This window comes from Neomonachus schauinslandi, chromosome 14 (assembly GCF_002201575.2).
Source record: "Neomonachus schauinslandi chromosome 14, ASM220157v2, whole genome shotgun sequence".
Taxonomy (NCBI): Eukaryota; Metazoa; Chordata; class Mammalia; order Carnivora; family Phocidae; genus Neomonachus; species Neomonachus schauinslandi.
This window is the reverse complement of record NC_058416.1, coordinates 24,760,511-24,782,984: the sequence shown is the minus strand read 5'-3', so window position 1 is coordinate 24,782,984 and position 22,474 is coordinate 24,760,511. Positions and strand designations below refer to the sequence as shown.

General features: G+C 38.7%; 1 protein-coding gene across 1 annotated transcript in view; it reads right to left on the bottom strand.

Annotated features, from left to right (window-relative positions):
* The window catches only part of DYM (dymeclin), a 342,707-nt gene that overhangs the window by 282,607 nt on the left and 37,626 nt on the right, over positions 1-22,474 (bottom strand). The window contains 3 exon segments of the mRNA XM_021686111.1: positions 139-272; positions 1,258-1,351; positions 10,682-10,734. Coding sequence (XP_021541786.1) covers positions 139-272; positions 1,258-1,351; positions 10,682-10,734 — 281 coding nt within the window.

Here is a 22,474-nt window from a genome sequence, read left to right as displayed (position 1 = left end):
GTGACAGGGCCAGGTCATTTAGAAATGAAAATTATAGAAAGAAAAATAGAATTTTCAAAATTCTACTTTTATTCCTCAAATTTTATCTTTCTGTGTCACACAGTCTATCCCTAGGACATCTTCAAAGGCAATACTTACTGTAACTGCCAGGAGCCTTTTCTTCATAAGTAAAATGAAGCTGCAGTTCCTCTTCTGACATCTCACAGATGAACGCTTTCAGCAAGCAGCAAATAATGAACAAAGCATTGTGTGTCTGCCAAATGAAGATGTGGCTGCAAGGGAAAAACCAAACTCACACAAGAATCCGTATTTAATCGAGAGCATGAGCACTATCTAGTTCATGATTTCTCAAGCATTTTGCCCATTCTGCTTATAACATAAAGACAGTAACTATATCTTTTCACGGCTCGTGATTTATTACACTATTCCAGTCTACTTCATGTTTCATTCTCTGTATTTTACTTACTGAGTCAGCCTAATAAAAATGTTTTCCTTAGGCATGGATGCTCTTTGTTCTTAACTTCATACTTGTCCCACACACAGGCAGTTCAAAGAAAAGTGAAAAAAAATTTTTTAAAGTATACCAACATAAAGAGAATATATGCAAGCACACAACCAAAATTTTAAGAAGGGCACTGTCAGCAGCCCAGTACAATACTTGCTATTTGTATTAGTAACCATGAACTCAAGAAAAATTTTAACTGGATTTGATATAATTTGTTTGGAAGCAGAGCAATGAACAATGCCATCCAAAAATGATTTTAAAATGCTTGAGTGCATAAAAGATTAACCTTCCAATGTATCAAATATAAAATTATAATACCTATGTTACCTATAGTGGAATTAAAATAAAAATAAAATTATAATATCTAATCTGAACCTTCTTTCATTGACTAGGAAAGGTAGAAAGGAAACAGATGTGGAATGAAATAATCCTCAAACTTAGTCATTATTTAGACTAGATACAAGCAGCAGTGATAATGGAGGGGGGAACTACCTTTTTTAATAATAATTACATCATCATTAACCTTAAGAAATATATTTCTGAAAACTGTCTAAAATGCTGAAATCAAACAGATTCCAGAATTCATAATCTCACCACAATGACTTGGACAGTAAATTATAACCTCTCTTTTATTTTTTAATAATGAGAATTCCTTTATAGCTTTCAAAAGACCATAATCTATTTCTACCAAAAAATGAAAAATATTCGTATTTCTAAATATAAAGAGAACATGATTTAATCAGCCAGCTTACTTCTGACATTCTGCCGAAAGTTTTAGTTCTTTGGTTCTAGAAAGGAAGACCTTAATTAGCGCACCAAGGTTTCCTGTTCGAGGGTTGTTTACAACTGCAAGAGAAGATAAGGTTTTAAAAAGTTAAAATTAAAAACTGAAATCAAAGTGAACATATTATAGCATCTGTAAAACCAAGTTGTCAAATTGAAGTTGCTCCATAGACAAACCTTACTGTACTTTCACATCTAATTAGGAAAATAAATAATGAGAGAAATTGCTGCTTGGTCCTAATTCTGAACAAAAAATGATTTGCAAACTGAAAATGACAGACACATTAGAAGAAAGTAGCCAATTCATCTCAGAATTCAAAATTATTAAGAAAAGAGATAAGAGTTGATATATACTCAATTTATACACATATATATTTCTCTTTAGAAAAGCAAATGTTAGGGACGTCTGGGTGGCTCAGTCAGTTAAGCGTTTGACTCTTGATCTCAACTCGGGTCTTGATCTCAGGGTCGTGAGTTCAAGCCCCATGTTGGGTTCCAAGAACGTGGGGGATGAAAAGAAAAAGAAAAAGAAAAGCAAATGTTAAAAAACAAAAAACAGTGTAAGACTGATGAATCACAGACCTGTACCCATGAAACAAATAATACATTATATGTTAATAAAAAAAAAGTAAAAAAAAAAAAAAAAGATCCCCAGTATATAGAATACAATAAACTATAATGGTAAAACTCTGCTCAGATAATCACAAATCATTCTAATGAAAAATAAACAGAAACATAAGGCAATATGGCCAGGGAGAAGCTATTTGATCAGAAAAAATTTTAAAGAATTTGTTTAAAAAAATTTTAAGTTGAAAGGTGGGCATTTCAGCAAATCCAGCCAAGAATTGAGCAGATACTGTCATGAGAATCAGAAGATCTGATTTCTAGGTCAAGCCTATAATTAAGAGAATATTAAAACTCAAGTTACTTTTCTTCTCCAACCTCACTTTTCTCAGCAAAAGAAACAGACACTGACTAATATACACTAAGTGCTTTATACACATCATCTCATTTAATCCTTAAAACCAACTATGGGAGATAAACACCAATACCACCTCCATTGAACAGATCCTCGGGTCTACGCTGCTACTGCTCAAGGACACATCCTTATCTATTGATTCCAATTCTTGCCTCTAAAATGCTGAGCTATACCAATCCCTATAATCAAGAAATTAGGCTTAATGAAAATATAAAGTTCTATCAGTCTGCACAGTAAGACATATGTGATGGTTAATTTTATGTATTAACTTGACTGGACCACAGGATGCCAAGATACCTGATTAAACATTATTTCTCGATGTTGTGTGAAGGTGTTCCTGCACTTTAATTTTCAAGTGAGTAAAGCAAACTGGCCTTTTCATAGTGGGTGGGCATCATCCAACACATTAAAGGCCTGAACAGAACAAAAGTCAGAGGAAGTCTGAATCCTCTCTCTCTGCCTGGCTGTTGAGCTAATACATTGGTCTTCTGCCCTTGGACAGGGACTTACAACACTGGCTCTTATGGTTCTCAGGTCTTTGAACTTGAACTGGAATTTACACCATTAGCTTTACTGGGTCTCTGGATAACCCTAATACATCATATAAGGACAAAAGTTCAGAACCCATCAGAGCTAGAGTATTATGCTAAGTGAAGTAAGTCAGAGAAAGACAAGTACCATATGATTTCACTCATATGTGGAATCTAAGAAACAAAACAAACAAGGAAAGGAAAAAAAAAAGAGAGAAAGAGAGGCAAACCAAGAAACAGACTCTTAACTACAGAGAACAAACTGATGGTTAGCGGGGGGCGTGGGGGGGGGGTGAAATAGGTGATGGGATATTAAGGAGTGCATTTGTTTTGATGAGCACCAGGGGTTGTATGGAAGTGCTGGGTCACTGTATTGTACATGTGAAACTAATATTACACTGTATGTTAACTAATTGGAAGTCAAATAAAAACTTAAAGAAAAAACTCATCAGAAGAGAGAGACTCTTTAGTCAGAACCTTTAATTTTACTAATGAAGAAAAAGAGGGCGCCTGGGTGGCTTGGTCAGTTAAACATCTGCCTTCGGCTCAGGTCATGGTCCTAGGGTCCTGGCCTTGCACTGAGCCCCCTGCTTAGCGGGGAGCCTACTTCTCCCTCTGCCTCTGCCCCTCCCCTCTGCCTGTGCGTGCTCTTGTGTGCGTGTGCACACACACTCTCTCTCTCTCTAATAAATAAATAAAATCTTTAAAAAGAAAAAAAAGAAAAAGAGACCCAGAAAGGTTAAGTGTTGAGCCCAAAGTCAACAGTGTTAGTGACAAATGCCCAGTCTTTTTGCTTTAAGAAAGGTTTTCAAACTGTGAGATTCCAGAGTTCTGAATATTTTTCTCTTTTGAAATATATTTTTAACTGTTTGGAAAAATGGAAATGCAAACATGCAAACACACTGGCCTATGCTGCCAGAAAAATTCATGTTTATGCAGACCTGAGGTTTATGCTTTTGCTGCCATCCCAATGCATATATTTGAACTTCTTGAAAATGTGTCAAAGATTTGGAAAGATGTACCAAGCTTCAGTTACATTTTAAATATTTTAAAATCCTGGTATGTACATACATACTTTAAAAAATCATGCATGGAAATAAGTACACCATTACAGCATACCTGCTTTGTGCTCAATAACTGTCAAGTTAACTCAGATCTACCTGCTGGGTAGGTGTTCTTGTCACAGCTTGAGTCAATGCAAGTTACTGTGTAACTTTCTCATTGTGATGAAACACTAGCACCTTGCTATTCGAGTGTGGTTCACGGAGCAGTGGCAAGAGCATTATCTGGGATCACACTGGATGTGCAGAATACCAGGTCCACCACCCTGTGCCTACTGAAGTTAACAGTGCTTACCAAAGTTTAATGCACCTTTAAATCACAAGGCAGTCTTATTAAAGTTTAAATTCTGATCTTGCGTGTGTCAAGTGGAAACTGAGATTCCGCAACAGTCTCTCCCAGGCGATGCCCCTTATTGCTGGATGGAGAAGAACCCCGCTGTGAGCAGGAAGGTGCAGCGTGTGCTGGAAGTTAGGGCAGATTTTGTCGAGCTTTTATCCTCAAGAATAGATATCTAATTAGATATTAAATCTTGAAACAAAAATTTCCTACTTCTCTTTCAAGCTCTGGAGTTTAATGAAAGAATATCCTGAGATTTCAGGATAAACTGTTTAATAAAAAACACTTAATGCTAGCCAGTGCATCTGTGTGAATTAATATTATTGAGCTATTGTAAATCAAAACAAAATACTGAAACAAAGAGTTGAGGATGATATGACTACAAACATAATTCAGAATCCCAACTTCACAACCTTGTGTTCATTCAACAGCTCCTTTATTACTGAATGACTTTATAAGTAATTGTTTGAATTTATAAATGGTTAACTATTTAAAACCAAAACCAAACCAAAACAAAACAACCCCATGCTGTTGGAAACAGTAACCAGCTACTTGATTGATGTAATTAAAGCTTCATACACCTTTTTCGTGCGTTCATTCAGCATGTATTTATTGAGCTATTTATACGTACCCAGCACTGTTTCGGGTACTAAGAAGATACTTAGAACACCGGGTCTTAATGGAGCTGACATTCTAACACAATTAAGTTTTCACAGTACTCTTAGACAAGATGTAGAGAGGAAAGTAAATAAAACAAGTATGCTCCCTGATGTTTAAACACCACCACCCAATGGTAGACTCGATATTCTAAAATACCTTGATGGAATTTAACAGGATCAAAGTTAATTGGTAAAAATCAAATGTTATGGGGCACCTGGGTGGCTCAGTCGGTTGAGCACCCAAGTCTTGATTTCGGCTCAGGTCATGATCTCGGGGTCATGAGTTTGAGCCCCACGTCAGGTTCTGGCCTCGGTGGGGAGTCTGCTTGGGATTCTCTCCCTCACCCTCTGTCCCTCCCACCCCTGGCATGCGCTCTCTTTCTCTCTCTCAAATAAACAAATAAATCTTTAAAAAAAAAAAAAAAACCCAAATGTTATGTTGAGGTTGAATAAGCTTCAGAAGCCAGAGCAGGAATGGGATAGCTGACAGAAAGGCAGAAAAGCATAATGGAACTAGACTACTGAGTCTGACTAGGTTCGAATCCCAGCTCCACCAACTAGCTGTGACACCTAGCAACTTACTTCACCTCCCCACGCCTCAGTGTCCTCAACTGTTAAATTAAAATAACAATGGTACTTAAATTAAAAACTAACTCATTTGACACTAAACTTGAACTTGTAACAATCTGTTAACTTAAGCAGCTTTTGTGTAAAGAAGGGACTTCCCTATCTCTACAGGAGTTCAAGCAAGGTCTGAATAACACTCAGATAAGGGTATTATAAAGAGAATTTCCATCTGGGTGAGAGATTGGACTTGCTTCCAGCCCCTGAAACAACCTTTCCCAATATTTCACTGAAATACCCCTGGTGTCCCCAAATCCAATACCAAATATACAGAAAATATAAAGGACAGAGACAGGTTAACAATCCATGGGGATGTAATCAACAAAATTTACATTGTGGCAAACTCTACTACCCACTTTCTTCCATAAATAGGAGAAAAGGAAGAGAGAGACAATTGCAGGAGGAAATTAGTTATGAAAAGAATAATAAAGACATACCAATAATAACCAATAATAACATACAGACTTTATATGGTTCCTGATTCACAAAAACTAAGACAATTAGAAATTTGAACACTTGGTGGCTATTTTACTATGCTAAAAATTGTCTTCTATTGAGATAACGGTATTGCTCTCCTTTAAAAAAATTCTTATGAGATATATACTAAAATATTTATGGGTGAAATGATATGACTCCTGAGGTCTGTATCTAATGTGTGAGAACACTCTGCTTTCTATTGTTTATTTTGTATATCCTTTCCGGTTGTCAGCTTTCCTTTACATATTTCATACTTTCATGTATTATCGGTGGAATGTAATGGTGAGAGATACAGATGAGGCCTGCCCATGAGGTGAAAATGAGTGAAACTTGAAGATGAGCTTACACCCCTTTACTACGTTATTTGGCCCTCATTTCTAGAAGTGTGAAACTTTTAAAAATCAAACACCCGTGAAAACATACAAACAGATACAAGTTAATAGAAATGCTAATTCCAGATAGACAGTACTCCCCCTAAAAACAGAGAACACTTTCACTAACTACAGAGTTTATAGAACTGACATAAGTATTTATTTGGTAGTCAATGGACGGTTAGCAAGGGTAACTGCTTTAAAGTACCTCTGAGGACAAAATCTCCCCCTACTCACTTTCTACTCCAACCAGAAAACTTACCTCCTACCAAGTCACTTTCTACACCAACTCTGAGGCTACAACCCCCAGAAAACAACTGGGAAGAAATAAACACACCAGACACAGAACAACATGTGCTGTTGTTCAGCAACATGTTGTTCAGGGAGAAAAAATGTTGATCCAGATGTTCAACAAGAATTTTATAATTCCCTCACACTCCAAAGCCAAGGAGTAAGCGTAAAGGAAAGTCCCACTTAAACCAAGCAAAACCTATACAAAATAAAATCTTGGGTTCTAGAAATTAGGTTGGAAAATAGCATCATCCTGCCTTCAGGATAAAATTAACAGCAGATTCAACAAGCACCTACAGGAGCCACATGAGGGGCAAGGTTAAGAAGCGCACCCTCTCTGACAGCAAACACTGTGCCTACATGGGTACTCCCTGCACCTTTACTCTGCTTTATTTTTCTGAAAAGACATATTACATGAAAGTAGGTATATTTATGATCTGACTCCCCTACTCAGATCCATGAGGTCAGGAATCCAAGTCAGTCTTGTTTGCCAGAATATAGACTACATTATGGAATATATAGCACAGGGTATAGGAAAGAGGCTATAATATAGCAGGTGCTCAATAAATATTTGCTGGTTTAATGAATAAGAAAAAAACAGTAACAGTAACACTGGGGTAAGAAATAGGTTATGCTAAAATTTCAGCCAAAGAGCTGAATCAAAACTATCAAATGGGGGGGGGGGGGCGCGCCTGGGTGGCTCAGGCGTTAAGCGTCTGCCTTCGGCTCAGGTCATGATCCCAGGGTCCTGGGATCGAGCCCCGCATCGGGCTCCCTGCTCCGCGGGAAGCCTGCTTCTCCCTCTCCCACTCCCCCTGCTTGCGTTCCCTCTCTCGCTGTGTCTCTCTCTGTCAAATAAATAAATAAAATCTTAAAAAAAAACAAACTATCAAATGGGGGCGGAGCCTGGCTGGCTCAGTTAGTAGAGCATGTGACTCCTGACCTTGGGGTTGTGAGTTTGAGCCCCACACTGGGTGTAGAGCCTACTTTAAAAAAATAAAGTACTGGGGTGCCTGGGTGGCTCAGTTGGCTAAGTGTCTGCCTTCGACTCAGGTCATGATCCCAGAGTCCTAGATCAAGCCCCACATCAGGCTCCCTGGTCAGCGGAGAGCCTGCTTCTCCCTCTGCCCCTCACCCCACTCATTTCTTGCACTCTCTCTCTATCTCAAATAAATAAACAAATAATTAAAAAATAAAGTATTTTTTAGGGCGCCTGGGTGGCTCATTCATTAAGCGTCTGCCTTCGGCTCAGGTCATGATTCCGGGTTCCTGGAGTCCCGCATCACATCGGGCTCCCTGCTCCACAGGAAGCCTGCTTCTCCCTCTCCCACTCCCCCTGCTTGTGTTCCCTCTCTCGCTATATCTCTCTCTGTCAAATAAATAAATAAAATCTTTAAAAATAAAAAAATTTAAAAATAAAGTATTTTTTTTAAAATCTGTCAAATGAATTTAGTAACAAGTATCATCAGTGGAGGGCGCCTGGGTGGCTCAGTTGGTTAAGTGACTGCCTTCGGCTCAGGTCATGATCTCAGGGTCCTGGGATCGAGTCCCGCATCGGGCTCTCTGCTCGGCAGGGAGTCTGCTTCTCCCTCTGACCCTACTCCCTCTCATGCTCTCTGTCTCTCATTCTCTCTCTAATAAATAAATAAAATCTTTAAAAAAAAAAAAAGTATCATCAGTGGAAGATGAGAAAATCATCTATTTAAAAAAGAAAAAAACCAGAAAGCCACTGGGAAAAATGAGTATAATGAAAAGAGAGCAGTCTGACATCCTGCAAAACAAAGAATGATTAAAAACAAACCAAAAAAATGAAATAACTAAAAGATGCACTAGAATCTTGACAGAACTGTTATGTATAAAATACTGAATCAAAGACATAAAGGAGGAAATTTAAGAAACGAAAGATGACAAAGAAAAAGAAGATACAGAAAGCAAAGAACAGAGATCCAACCTGAATGTTAACAGGTGATCCTAAGTTGGGGGAGAAGAAACTCAAACACAAGTAAAATCAAAGCTATTTCTATAGAAAACCTCAGAACTGAAAAAGACCTTAATAAACCAATGAAAAAAAAACTCATCAAATTACAGGCAAAATCATAAAGAAAAAAGTATAACGAGGGGCGCCTGGGTGGCTCAGTTGGTTAAGCGACTGCCTTCGGCTCAGGTCATGATCCTGGAGTCCCGGGATCGAGTCCCGCATCGGGCTCCCTGCTCGGCAGGGAGTCTGCTTCTCCCTCTGACCCTCCTCCCTCTCATGCTCTCTGTCTCTCATTCTCTCTGTCTCAAATAAATAAATAAAATCTTTAAAAAAAAAAAAAAGTATAACGAGGAACATGAACAAAGAAGAAAAAAAATAAGGGTCCTCTCAGGTAACCATATACAAAAATAAGTTCAAAATGGATTAAAAACCTAAGTACAACCTGAAACCATAAAACTCCTAAAAGAACACATAGGCAGTAGATTTGGAGTTCAGTCTTAGCAGTATTTTTTTGGATCTGTCTCCTCAGGCAAGGGCAACAAAAGTAAAAAATAAACAAGTAGGACTACATAAAACTAAAAAGCTTCTGCACAGTGAAGGAAACCATGAACAAAATGAAAAGGCAACCTAGTGAATGGCAGAAGATATTTGCAAATGATATATCCAAAAAGAAGTTAATATTCTTATTGGGTGTGGCTCAGTCAGTGGAGGATGTGACTCTTGATCTCAGTGTTATAAGCTCAAGCCCCGTGCTGGGTATAGAGATACTTAAAAATAAAATCATTTAGAAAAAAAGTTAATATTCAAAATATGTAAAGAATTCATATGTGAAGAAATATGTAAAGAACTCAACACCAAAAAAACCACATCTGATTAAAAAAGAGGCTGAAGACCCAAACAGACATTTTTCCAAAGAAGACATACACATGGCAAACAGACAAGAAAAGATGCTCAACATCACTAGTCATCAGGGAAATGTAAGTCAAAATCACAGTGAGATTTCACCTTACATCTGTCAGCATGGCTAAAATAAAAAAGACAAGAACTAACAAGTGCTGGCCAGGATGTGGAGAAAAGAGAACCCTCGTGCCCTATTGGTAGGAAATGTAAACTGGTGTAGCTATTGTGGAAAACAGTATGAAGGTTCCTCAAAAAAAAATTAAAAACAGAACTACCATATGACCCAGCAATTCCATTTCTAGGTATTTATCTGAAGAAAATGAAAACACTAACTTCTAAAGCTATCTGCACCCCCAGGTTCATTGCAGCATCTACAATAGCCAAGATATGGAAGCAGCCCAGGTGTCCACTGATGGATGGATGAAGAGGATGTGGTATATATATATACAATGGAATATTACTCTGCCATTAACAAGAATGAAATCTTGCCATCTGTAATAACATGGATGGACCCAGAGGGTACTGTGCTAAGTGAAAGAAGTCTGAGCAAGACCAATACTGTATGATTTCACTTATATGTGAAATCAAAGAAAAAGAAAAAAAAATCAAACAAAACAGACTTGTAAATATAGAGAACAAAGTGGTAGTTGCTGGGGGCAGTGGGGGGGAATAACTGAAATAGGTGAAGGGGATTAAGAGGTACAAACTTCCAGTTATAAAATAAGTAAGTCACAGGGATTGTAAAGTAAAGCACAGGAAACAGAGTCAATAATATTGTAATATCTGTGTATGAGGACAAACTTACCATGGTGAGCATTTCGTAATGTATATAAATGTCAAATCAAAATCAAATCACTATGTTGCACACCTGAAGCTAACCTAACATTGTATGTCAACTATTCTTCAATTTAAAAAAAAAGAACAAGCTGAAAAAGTATGGCTTAGCAGAGTCCATTACCACTCCTGCAAGTAAGTTAATAAGCACGTGTCTTATTCCTATTGACTAAATGTTCCCTTCTACTGGCATCATTGAGCACCATGAATAGAAGTAATTATTACTAAATATTATCATCAAGAATATGTCACTTCATTAATTCAATTCATATTACACTACCAAAATTTATAACAAATTTTGAAATAAATGCCACACACATACATATACACATATGCTCATTTTGCCCCTTACCTAAAGACCTGCAGACTGAAATGGTTGCTTCTTCCAAAAGCTTCAGCTCAGTGCTGGAGAGACAGAAGAAAAGTAATTAATAACTACAACACTAAATATATACACGCTAACCAGTTAAAGGAATATATAAAAATAAAGAGAAAAACAATTTAGGAGGAAAATATGGTATATAGCGGCAAACAATAAAATCAACAAAATAAAGTTAAGCTTCTATTTTCAATATAATTAGAAAACGTCCTATAATTCTCAATACGAGATTCCAGAACAGAAGCACTCGAGGAGCCCTGCCTTTCAGGCACTGGGGTAGGGGGAAGGGAGGAGTGGAGAGACTTAGAAAAATGCAAGAAAGTCACTCCAAAGTACCAAGCACAGAGCAGGGGCCCCAGCTGCCCAGTTCTAAAGGCAGTACCAATCATGGGGTTACAGTTATTTGGGGAAAATGCCATTATTTTTAGGAGATACATGGAATCTCATGATATCTGCAATACCTTCGAAGAGATCAACAACAAAGAAAGGAACAAGGCAAGAAGAGAGAACATATACAAAAGCTTCAATAATTTATAAACATATAGAAAAATGGAAACAGACACAAAGTGACAAAGAGGAGGTACAGACACAGACAGACATAAAACTCAGAAAAAAACACAGGGGAAGGCTTTATGACCTTGGATTCAGCAATGAGTTCCTAGATACAACACCAAAAACAAAGACATTAAAAGAAAAAATCTGTAAGTTGGGTTTTCCCAAAATTAAAAGCTTCTGCACATCAAAGGATACTATCACAGAGTGAAAAGTCAACCCAACAGAATGGGAGAAAATATCTGCAAATCATGTATTTGATAAGAGACTGATATCCGGAATATACAAAAACAAAAACACAAAAAATCTCTGACTCAACAGCAACAACAAAAAAACCCACAAAAACAATCCAATTTAAAAATGGGCATAGGATTTAAACAGACATTTCTCCAAAGACGACACACAAAAGGCTAACAGGTATGTATGAAAAGATGTGCAACAACACTAGTTACTAGGGAAATGTAAATCAAAACCACAACGAGATACCACTTTCACTCCTATTAAAATGGCTATTAAAAAAAAAAGGAAAGAAAGAGAGGGTAAGTGTTGAAGAGGATGTAGAGAAATGGGGACCTTTGTGCATTGCTGGTGAGCGTGTAAAATGGTGCAGGCGCTATGAAAAAGAGTATGGCAATTTCTCAAAAAATTAAATATAAAATTACTATGTGATCAAGCAATTCCATTTCTGGATATACATATACCCACAAAGGATTGAAAGCAGGGATTCAAACTGGTATCTGTATACCATGTTCACCATCATTCACAATAGCCAAAAGTAAAAGCAACCAAAGTGTCCATCAATGGATGAATCATGGTACAAAATGTGGTACATCCATACAATGAAATATTATTCAGCCTTAAAAAGGAAAGAAATTCTGACACGTGTTACAACATAGATGAACCTTGAAGACATTATGCTAAGTAAAACAAACCAGCCACAAAAAGACAAATACTGCATGATTCCACTTATATAAGGCTCCTAGTAGAGTAGTCAAATTCATAGAGAAGGAAGTAGAACGGTGGTTGCCAATGGTGGAGGTGGAGGCAAGGGAGATGGGAAGTTAGTGTTTAATGGGTACAGTTTCAGTTTGGGAAGATGAAGAAGTTCTGGAGATGTGAACAGATTTAATGCCACAGAAGTGTCCACTTAAAAATGGTTAAAATGAGGGGTACCTGGGTGGCTCAGTCGACTAAGTGTCTGACTCTTGGTTTTGGCTCAGGTCATGATCTCAGGGTCGTGAGATCAAGACCCATGTCAGGCTCTGCACTCAGCGTGGAGTCTGCTTGAGATTCTCTCTCCCTCTCCCTCTGTCCCTCCCCACCCTGCACTCTCTCTCCCCTCTCTAAAATAAATAAATCTTTCTTTTAAAAAAATGGTTAAAATGATCAATTTTATGTTGCGTGTATTTTGCCACAATAAAAAAAAAAGCACATTCCAATTCCAGCTCAACTAGTTATGAGCTATGTGACCTTGGGTTAGTTTTTTTTTTTTTTTTTTTAGATTTTATTTATTTATTTGACAGAGATAGAAAGAGAGAGAACAAGTAGGCAGAGAGGCAGGGAGAGGGAGAAGCAGGCTCTCTGCTGAGCAGGGTGCCCAGTGCGGACTCAATCCCCGGACCCTGGGATCATGACCTGAGCTGAAGGCAGCTGCTTAACCAACTGAGCCACCCAGGCACTTAGGCTAGTTTCTTAAGTCTCGATGTCTTCATGTCCTCATCTACACGACAGAGATGATAATGAGCCTTGCTCCACAAGCGTCGTCATCATTAAATTACCTAACACATACAAGTGCTTACAACAGTGTCCAGCACAAAATAAAGTCTCAGGAAATGATAGCTAGTATTGATTCCAAAATGCAGTGGGTTTTCCCCCCAGTTAATTAAAATAATGCTTTATGCTTGTATAACCCTTTAAAGGTTTTTCACAGCACTTTCAAATTTATTAGCACATTTAAAACCCATGATGACCTCTTCTAATAAGCAGAACAGTCATAAACCCTCTTTTTATGTATACATAAATACATATGGAATGTATTATTAAAATTGATTTCACCTGCTTCACTCTTCTAATGTGGTTGTTGGAAAACTTTAAATTACATGAGTCTCCTCTTGTATCTGCATGAGAGCCACTCTAGAACCTGTCTCCCGACAACTGAAGACAGTAGCATGTCTAAGTATTATACACACACACAAAGCTAAAACCTACTCATTACTTCAGTGAACATGCCATTACCTTAGGAATCTCAAATTATATTCACATTCAAAAAGATAAATGTCTTTTCAAAGTTAAATCTGTGTTTCCCAAGATTGAAGATTTTTTAAGGCAAAATAACCCAGAAATGATCCTACGATAAAGCGTGTATGGGTCTCTAGTCTTTGTCACTGTATTTTTATTTACAAAAATATTTTTAGTGTCTACCCACCTCACGACATCTGTCAGTCTGCTGATCTCCCCATCCTTTTCTCCTACCTTCCCACCTACCAGGGTTGTTTAGCATGACCCCACTCCCTGGCCACTGCTGACTCAATCAGGGATAGAAATCTAATGTAAGCCACTCCAGTCTTGGGCAATTTGGATCCGAGATGGAAAGACAGGTTTTCCATACACCTGGAACTTGGCTGCAAAGCTGAGGGTTATGGGAAAACATCTTCTATCCACTGAGAAGCAGAAAAAGCACTAAGAAAAATGAATAAAAGAGCTTTGAGGAGAAAAGCAGAGACTAACAGAAAGTACTCTCAGGAATCCTGCTGGCCTTCCAATTCCTGGAGTCAGTTCTTCCTAAAGCCTAGCTATGTTCTCGATCTTGGATTCAATGAGACATCCCTGTCTCTTCATCACATACGCCCCTCTCTCTGGCATATGCTAAATCAAATTGATTTTTGTTAATAACCAAAAGACTTCTAATTAATAAATCACTGTGGTCAGATTTAATAATATACATTAGTAATTGGCAAGAAGTAGAAACTATGAATTACTCAATTTATTGGTTACTCAGGCAAAAAATAAAAGAGGTATAAATACAAAAGACTGTAAATAGCTTTACGAGGTTAATAACTAAACCACATGCATAAAATCTGTTTCAGTGGTGCCTCTACTTTCTTCAGTCAATAACACTTTCTTAAAACTGGCTGGGGCGCCTGGGTGGCTCAGTCGTTAAGCATCTGCCTTCGGCTCAGGTCATGATCCCAGGGTCCTGGGATCGAGCCCCGCATCGGGCTCCCTGCTCCGTGGGAAGCCTGCTTCTCCCTCTCCCACTCCCCCTGCTTGTGTTCCCTCTCTCGCTGTGTCTCTCTGTCAAATAAATAAAAAAGAAATCTAAAGAAAAAAAAAAGATAAAAAAAAAAAAACTGGCTGGAACCAAGAGCTTCAATTATATACATGTAGCTACAACCTTCAAAAGCTTCTAAGTCTGTTCATTCAGCAAACACTGCCTGGATGCTCAGGACATGCCGGGTTCTCTGAAAGATGCTGCCTCTGCCTTCAGGTTACATGTAGAAATAAAGAAGTAGACAGACTATTTGGTGGAGGGGAAACACCAAGATCAAGGCCAGCCCTTGTGTAAGCTCATGGGTGGTGCATCCAACAGACCCCAGGAGCAGTCAAGGAAGGCATCACCAAGGAAGTAACTGCAAAAGAAGTCAGTCTGGCAGAAAAGGGGAGGGCTTTCCAGACATGAGTAACAATGCATGCAAAAAAGCATGGCCATCACAGAGAGCCAGGCACATTCTGGGAAGCAGAGGTTAATCTACACTGGAGAATGGCAAACCAGAATACTAGAAAAGTATACTAAATGGCTTAAGTCTGGAGTTCAGTTTCTCAACTTGTTCTCAACAGAAAGGCATTGAATGGTCCCAAAACAGGGTTCTGATTTATTTTTCATACAATATTAGCCTGAAAAAATGATTAATTCCAACATCTATTAGTGAGGCTGGTTTGGATATCACTTTCACCAAGAAATCTTTGATCATGTAAGAGCAGGTCTCTGGTCTCTGCCCCAAAAACACCCAATTATAAAACTGAGTAGTTGGTAGCAACATTGCCCAATTCCTTGTCTGTGCCTCCCTCCGCTCCAAGATTGCGGGCTCCTCGTTCATCACGGCATTCCCAGCCTGGTACAAAGCAGGGACAGGATAAAAATGTCCTGACTGAATGAATGCCATTGTCAGAGGACAAAACTAATTATTTCCCCCGTTCCTCCAGAAACACTTCGCACTCTCCAGCCCTCGAGGCAAGGTCTGCCCCAAAGCTTAAATTTTCATTAAAATATTTTTTAAATATGCTTATTTAATTCCAAGTGTGAAATAAAATTTCTTTGTGAAGCAGTCCGCTTTCTTTGTCACTCAAGGACGAAGAGACGGGAAAGGCGGGGAATGAGCCCACCTCTCTTGGAAAGCTCCCTCTTGCAGTACGCCAGCCAGCGCGAGCCCGTCTGCGATCAGGCCCGGCGGGCCTGGGGCTGCTACACGGGGGCCCAATCTCAAAGAGCACCGCTGCCACGGCCTCCTCGACAATCACCACTTCGGCTCGGAAGCATCTCCAGGGCCCAGATCACAAGCAACAGCAGACCAGGGAAAAGGTCTCATTCACCCATGCATCCCAGAAGAAAAACACTTGGTCGTGACCCAGTAAATCAAAGGTTCACAGAGCTGTGTTTGTAGCAGGACGAGTGCAGCTCCCGCACCCTGAAATGTCACTTAGTTCTACGAAGGAAATCAGCCAGGCACACCGCCCCTGCCAAAAGCAACACGCTGATTGTTACAAGAGAATCTCCCTTCCTCTCATCCCTCCACCCTCCAATTTTCTAAACTTCTTGGAACATTTCAAGAATAATCTTCGCTCTCATTTGCTTGATTCAGAGCTAAAATGAGGTGGGAAGCAACCGGGGTGGTTGGTAACTGTTGCCGCGTAGTACAAGCATCTACCACAGTGCTGTTTTAGTTAAACAAATGAGCTCAGATGTTCTGGCAGCAGGCAACTAACAAATCATCATTTGCTGTAAATAAAAGTAAAACAGTGCCGCAAAATTGGCCAATGTTTCCAAGACAATTACAATCAGAAACCGAATGTTGTTTCTGGAGGCAGATTTGGGGCACTGGGAGCATGGAAAAAGGGGGCAAAAGGGCAGCAAATATTTAGACCAATACAGATTCAATAAATGAGTATGACACAGAGAAATTCAAACTCATTGTACACATAACTCCACAACTCGAGGTCAATTTTTTAAATGTCGATAAGGGAGGTCAGGGATAAACAGTCAAAACTAGTCATCTCTTAATCAAACTTTTGCTAAATGAACTAAACTCTAGATAAACCACCATATTGATCCAATGATCAGGTGTGGCAGAGTCTGAAGGAATCCTTCTATGTGATAAATGTATCAGGCTCCTCCTCCTCAGGGTTTAGCCACTATTCTGGCAGCAACACAAACAAATGGAGTCACAGGAGTCTCAGTTTTGCTGGACACCCCGATGAACAGTGAGACCATGGGACTGGAGAGAATTTCCCAAGAATCACACGCACATACCTCAAGAAAATGTGACACTGGTCTAGGGACTTTTCCAGTTTTAAGAACCTTCACTGGACTTACCTAAAGATAATTCAGCAATGAAGTGGTTATTAAAATTTTCACAACTACAGGCAAGTTCTTAAACGTTACCACTGCCGTTTCTATTCCCTTCCTTCGATTTCAAGAAGAGAATCTCCCTGGGGAGAACTCTATCAACCTCAACCTCACACTGTCCACATGCTTCTATGAGAGCTTCCAATACAAAATTCCCCAATGAATACCAATAATACGGCTCAACGATTTCTGAGTTATGTCTCAAATAAACAATACAATCGATGCCACCTCTGTTGAATGTGCTAACATACAGCACAACCAAGTTAAATAACCAGGAAGCACAGGCAGCAAAGAAGAGTGGTAGGATAAAGCACAGCAGATGAGTGAAGACCCTCAATGTCACCTGAATTTCACCCTGCATTAAATGGGAAGCCACTGGGCCCAGAATCAGGAACATACAGAACACAACTCTTAGAGCAGCAGCAAGGTGGCCCAGGTATACAACAGTTAAATGTCTGACCCTGACTACAACCATCCTGAGATTTTTAGAACAAAAAAAAATGAGTAAAACTAATGTTTCTAGTAACGCATATGATAAAGCCTAAACATATACTCACAACACTATAATTAACCACTGAGGCCAAGGGTTGGGCCAGCAAACTTAGATAAACCACTAACTTAACTGTTACTAAAGCAGAACACAGTCAAATTTAAATGTTTAATGTTTTAAAAGTCTAGCTGAATTCCACTAAAATTGGAATACTGGGAAGGAGTACCAACAGGAAGAATACAGAATGTCTCTGCATCCACTGGATTCATAGGCCACTTTCAATACTTCTATACCAAGTATACAACCTCTCAACTTAACTGTTCCCATCAATTAACAGACTCCTGCACACTGGCACATGAATTTCCAATCATGTGGCCTGTTAATGAAAATGATGTACCCCCCTGGCATAATGGAAAGAGTACATATTTTGAAGCCACGTGTTTAAGTTCCAGCTTCCTCGTTTCCTATTGGTATAACCTAGCCAAGTTACTTAATTTGAGAGTCTCAGTTTCTCATCTGTGAAATGCAGGTAAGGATACCACCATCTCATAGGATAGGTGTAAGGAGTATATGGCAAGGTATGGAAAATGCTCAGCATACGGCTCAATAAACGTGAGTTCCTAACCCACCACAAAAATAAAACAAAACCGTATGTAGTAAACTATCAAATCTGCATATATTTATTCTTTAACACACCTTCCAAGTAATTTACCAGTCTTCCCCTGTCTTCCCCCCCCAAAACACAGAGGGAAGGATAAAACAAAATTCAGTAACTTTTGAGGTAGTTTTACACTTTTTGTGTCAAACAACTATAGGTGATCTGGTTTGATTTTATTTATATTAAGGTTTTACTATAGAACAACCCTAGTGGATTACCAAGGAAATCAAAAGTCCTTACTCACCTAACAAAACTTACCAATTTTAAGTAACTTTTAATAAATGGCAGAACAGAGACTTACATCTAGGTAATTTTTCTTCTTTAGAAGAAAATGGTTTTTTGGGATACCTGGGTGGCTCAGTCAGTTAAGCTTCTGCCTTTAGCTCAGGTCATGATCTCAGGGTCCTGGGATTGAGTCCCAAATAAGGCTGCCTGCTCAGCAGGATATCTGCTTCTCCCTCTCCCTCTGTGCGCTCTCTCTCTCTCTCAAATAAATAAAAAAATATTTTTTTAAGATTTATTTATTTATGTATTTGTCAGAGAGAGAGAGAGCGCACAAGGGAGCAGCAGTAGGAGAGGGAGAAGCAGACTCCCCACTGAGCAAGAAGCCCAATGCGGGACTCGATCCCAGGACCCCGGGATCATGACCTGAGCTGAAGGCAGATGCTTAACCGACTGAGCCACCCAGGAATCCCTAAAAAATCTTTTTTAAAAAAAAGTTTTATTATTGTAAAAATGACCATACTAAAGACACAAGGTAATACTACACAGCTATGAGAACTGCTAAATTTAAAAAAAAAAAAGTGACAACATTAAATGCTGGCAAGGACACAGAGAAACTGGATCTCACACACATTATTGGTGGGAATGTAAAATGATATAGCCACCAGAAAACAGTTTGGCAGTTTTGTATAAAACCAAATATGCACTTAGTAACTACACTTATCATGGTGAGAATTTTGTTATGTATACAATTATCATCTTACTAGGCTGTATACCTGGAACTAACATGTCAGCTATACTTCAACTAAAAATAAATTTCAAAAAAAATTTAAAAAAAAAAGAAACTTCAACCCGCACTTACCACACAATCCAGTGACTGCACTGTTGACCATTTAGCTCAAAGAAATAAAAACTTATATTCACCTGAAAACTTGTACACAACTGTTCACAGCAGCTTTACTCATAACAGCCGAAAACTGGAAACAACCCAAACGTCCTTCAATGGGTCACCATTTAAACAAACTATACACAACATAGACTACTACTCAGGATTAAAAAGGAAGGAACTACTGATATACACAACAACCTGAATGGATCTCAAGGACAGTAAGCTGAGTGAAAAGAGCCAATCTAGAAATGTTCACATATTGTATTATTCCATTTATATAACTTTCTTGAAATAACAAAATGACAGAGACTGAAAACTGATCAGTGGCTGCCAGAAGTTAGAGATGAGGGGGTGGGGGGCATATGAGACAAGGGAGCCTTGTTGGGATGAAATAGGTAAGCATCTTGATTACACAAGTCTACACATGTGATAAGATTGTATAGAGCTATATATACACACACAAATGGGTGCATGTATAACTAACTGCTGAAATCCAACTGGACTGTACCAATGTCAGTTTCCTGGCTTTGATACTGAACTATAGTTATGGGACTTGTTACCACTGGGGGAGATGAGTGAAGGACATAAGGGACCTCCTGTACATTTCTGGCAACCTCCTGTGAATCTGTAATTATATTAAAATAACAAATTTTTAAAAAAGTAAATCATAAAAATAAAGCTACACAAACCTATACAAGAGTTATATGAATAAACACATTTTTAAAATACAGACTTATACACAATTTTGGTTGAATAAATTACACTATATGAATGGTTTTTTTAACTGGCTTTAACCACTTAAAATGCTGTGGATCTTTTTCCCTTTCTATAAGCATGATCATTTATAATGACTATAATGTTATAGTGTGCAGATGCATCATTTTAATTTTTTTATCAACTCCTTACTCATGAACATTTAGGTTGTTAGCAATTTTCTTTGATAAACTTTGCAATGAATGCCTTTACACATGTATCTTTCTACATATACTTCTGAACCTGTCCAATTATCTCAACATCAACTCCAGAAGTGCAATTGCTAGGTCAATGAACACTTCTGTTCTAATGAATATTGCAAATTACATTGCAGAAAGATTAAACCAATTACCATTTCCCCCAAAAGTGCATAACTGTGGCTTATAAGCCCACACATATTCCTGAATTTGCGAAATTACAAGCCCAGATCTTTTGACACCAAATCCTGTGATCTTAACACTCAGATAAGCATATACTGACAGAAAGCAAGCATAAGCACCTATATGACAAACACAGAATTTCTTTTACCTCTAAAATGGCGTATTCAAAGGAATTCATAAAGGATGTGATGTCTAACTGGCAAATTATTATCACGCCACTGTAAATTCTGAGCAAATTCTCTTCAACACCACCAAAACTCTTTAATACAAAAATGGACTGCCTGGTACGTCCATTTTTGTATTAAACAACATGGGGGCCCATCAAGAACTACTGTACAGAGAGTTTACAACTGCTTTGGACTTAAACTCCATGTCACGGTCCTCTGACAAAGAATTCTGGCCTTAACTTCAAAAATGGTACAGTGAAGGGGATAAAGAAATGTTCAGTTTTGATAGAAAAAGAAAAAAAATTAGCAAATATTAAGTAAAAAATTGTGGCTATTTTTTCATTATAGAAATAGATGATCGACTATATCAGCCACTTACGCAGAAAATGTCTCCAAATGTCTTCAGCCGCAATTCACGAGGTGACAGGAGAGACTAGAAACCACCTCGTCCCGGCTGGTTAGATCTGCTCTCCACCACTACATCGCCGAGACCCCGACATCCCTTCGTACACGGAAGAACAAAAAGGCCAGAGCTCGGTGTGAGAGCACACATCCCTTCATTCACCAACACAGTACCACTGTGAGATGGCGAGCAGTTTCCAAAACTGACCAATAAACAAGAACATTTGTTGGTAAGGAAAAAAAGCTAATTTCATACAAAGCCTGTAGTTCAAGAATTCAAGTTTCTGCAACCAAAATAAATATGTAAAAAGGGTCATCTAATAAACTAAATACCTATTCCTGTTAATTGTCACCCATGAAAATATGGAAGAGTTATTTACAGTATTTTAGTCAGCTGGTGTAAGAGGTCAGCCAGGCTATGGCTGCCAAGCCAAACACTCACCACTGCTGAGAGCAGGAGTAGCACATTTAGGCTGATAACTGAACTGACCCATGACTGGTATCATGGAGCCAATAGTACCAACCAGAAGGAATTGTTTGTGGCCCTTTAGCGGTTTCCACAATCCAACACTGGTTCCCCACCCACCTCCGGACTCTTCCATTTCTTTTCTACCAACCCATCTGTCTCATTCTTCATCTGTCCACACTTTGGATTTCTGAGTAACACAAGAGGTACCAAGGGATAATGCCAGGCCATGGTGCTGGCCCTCGGGAATTAAAGAAAGAAAGAGGTTGAATAACACATAATCTTAGAAAAGAGGCTTACCAATTGGTAGTAAAACAACACTGCAACCTAAATAACAGTCTTACCATACTCTCAAATACTGGGTTTCCACATAAAAGCAGATTTTTTATTTGTTTAAAGATTTTATTTATTTATTTATTTGACACAGAGAGAGAGAGAGAGAGAGAGCGCACAACCGGGGGAGTGGGAGAGGGAGAAATAGGCTCCCCGCTGAGCAGGGAGCCTGACTCGGGGCTCAATCCCAGGACCCTGGGATCATGACCCAAGCCAAAGGCAAACGCCTAACCGACTGAGCCACCCAGGTGCCCCAAAAGTAGATTTTTTTTTTAAAGTTTTTACACTACAGAGAAAAATATTTTAAAAACTAAAGATTTGACTAAGTATACACTTAGCAGGACTTCATTAATTTGAACTCCACTAATTGAGAATTTCAGCTATTTGTCTAAAATGGAGCTTAAATGGACTTTCACATTATATTTTAAAGAAAGTATTTCAACAAGGGAGGAGAAGGTTTAGAAAAAGTGTTTAACATCTAACAAAAGAAATGTGTTTAAAGGGCTGCCTGGCTGGCTCAGTCATCAGAGCAAGCTACTCTATCTCAGGGGGTTGTGAGTTCAAGCCCCACGTTGGGCATAGAGCTTACTTTAAAAAAAAAAAAAGACTTTCTATAATTTTTTTTTTAAGTGAAAAAGGGGGTGCCTGGGTAGCTCAGTCGGATGAGTGTCCAACTCTTGATTTCAGTCCTGGTCTTGATCTCAGAATCTTGAGTTCAAACCCCATGTTGGGCTCCACGCTGGGCGTGGAGTCTACTTAAGGAAAAAAAAAAAAGAAGAAGAAAAAGAAATGTGTTTAAGGACCTGGCATATTAATTGTTGATGTGGAAAT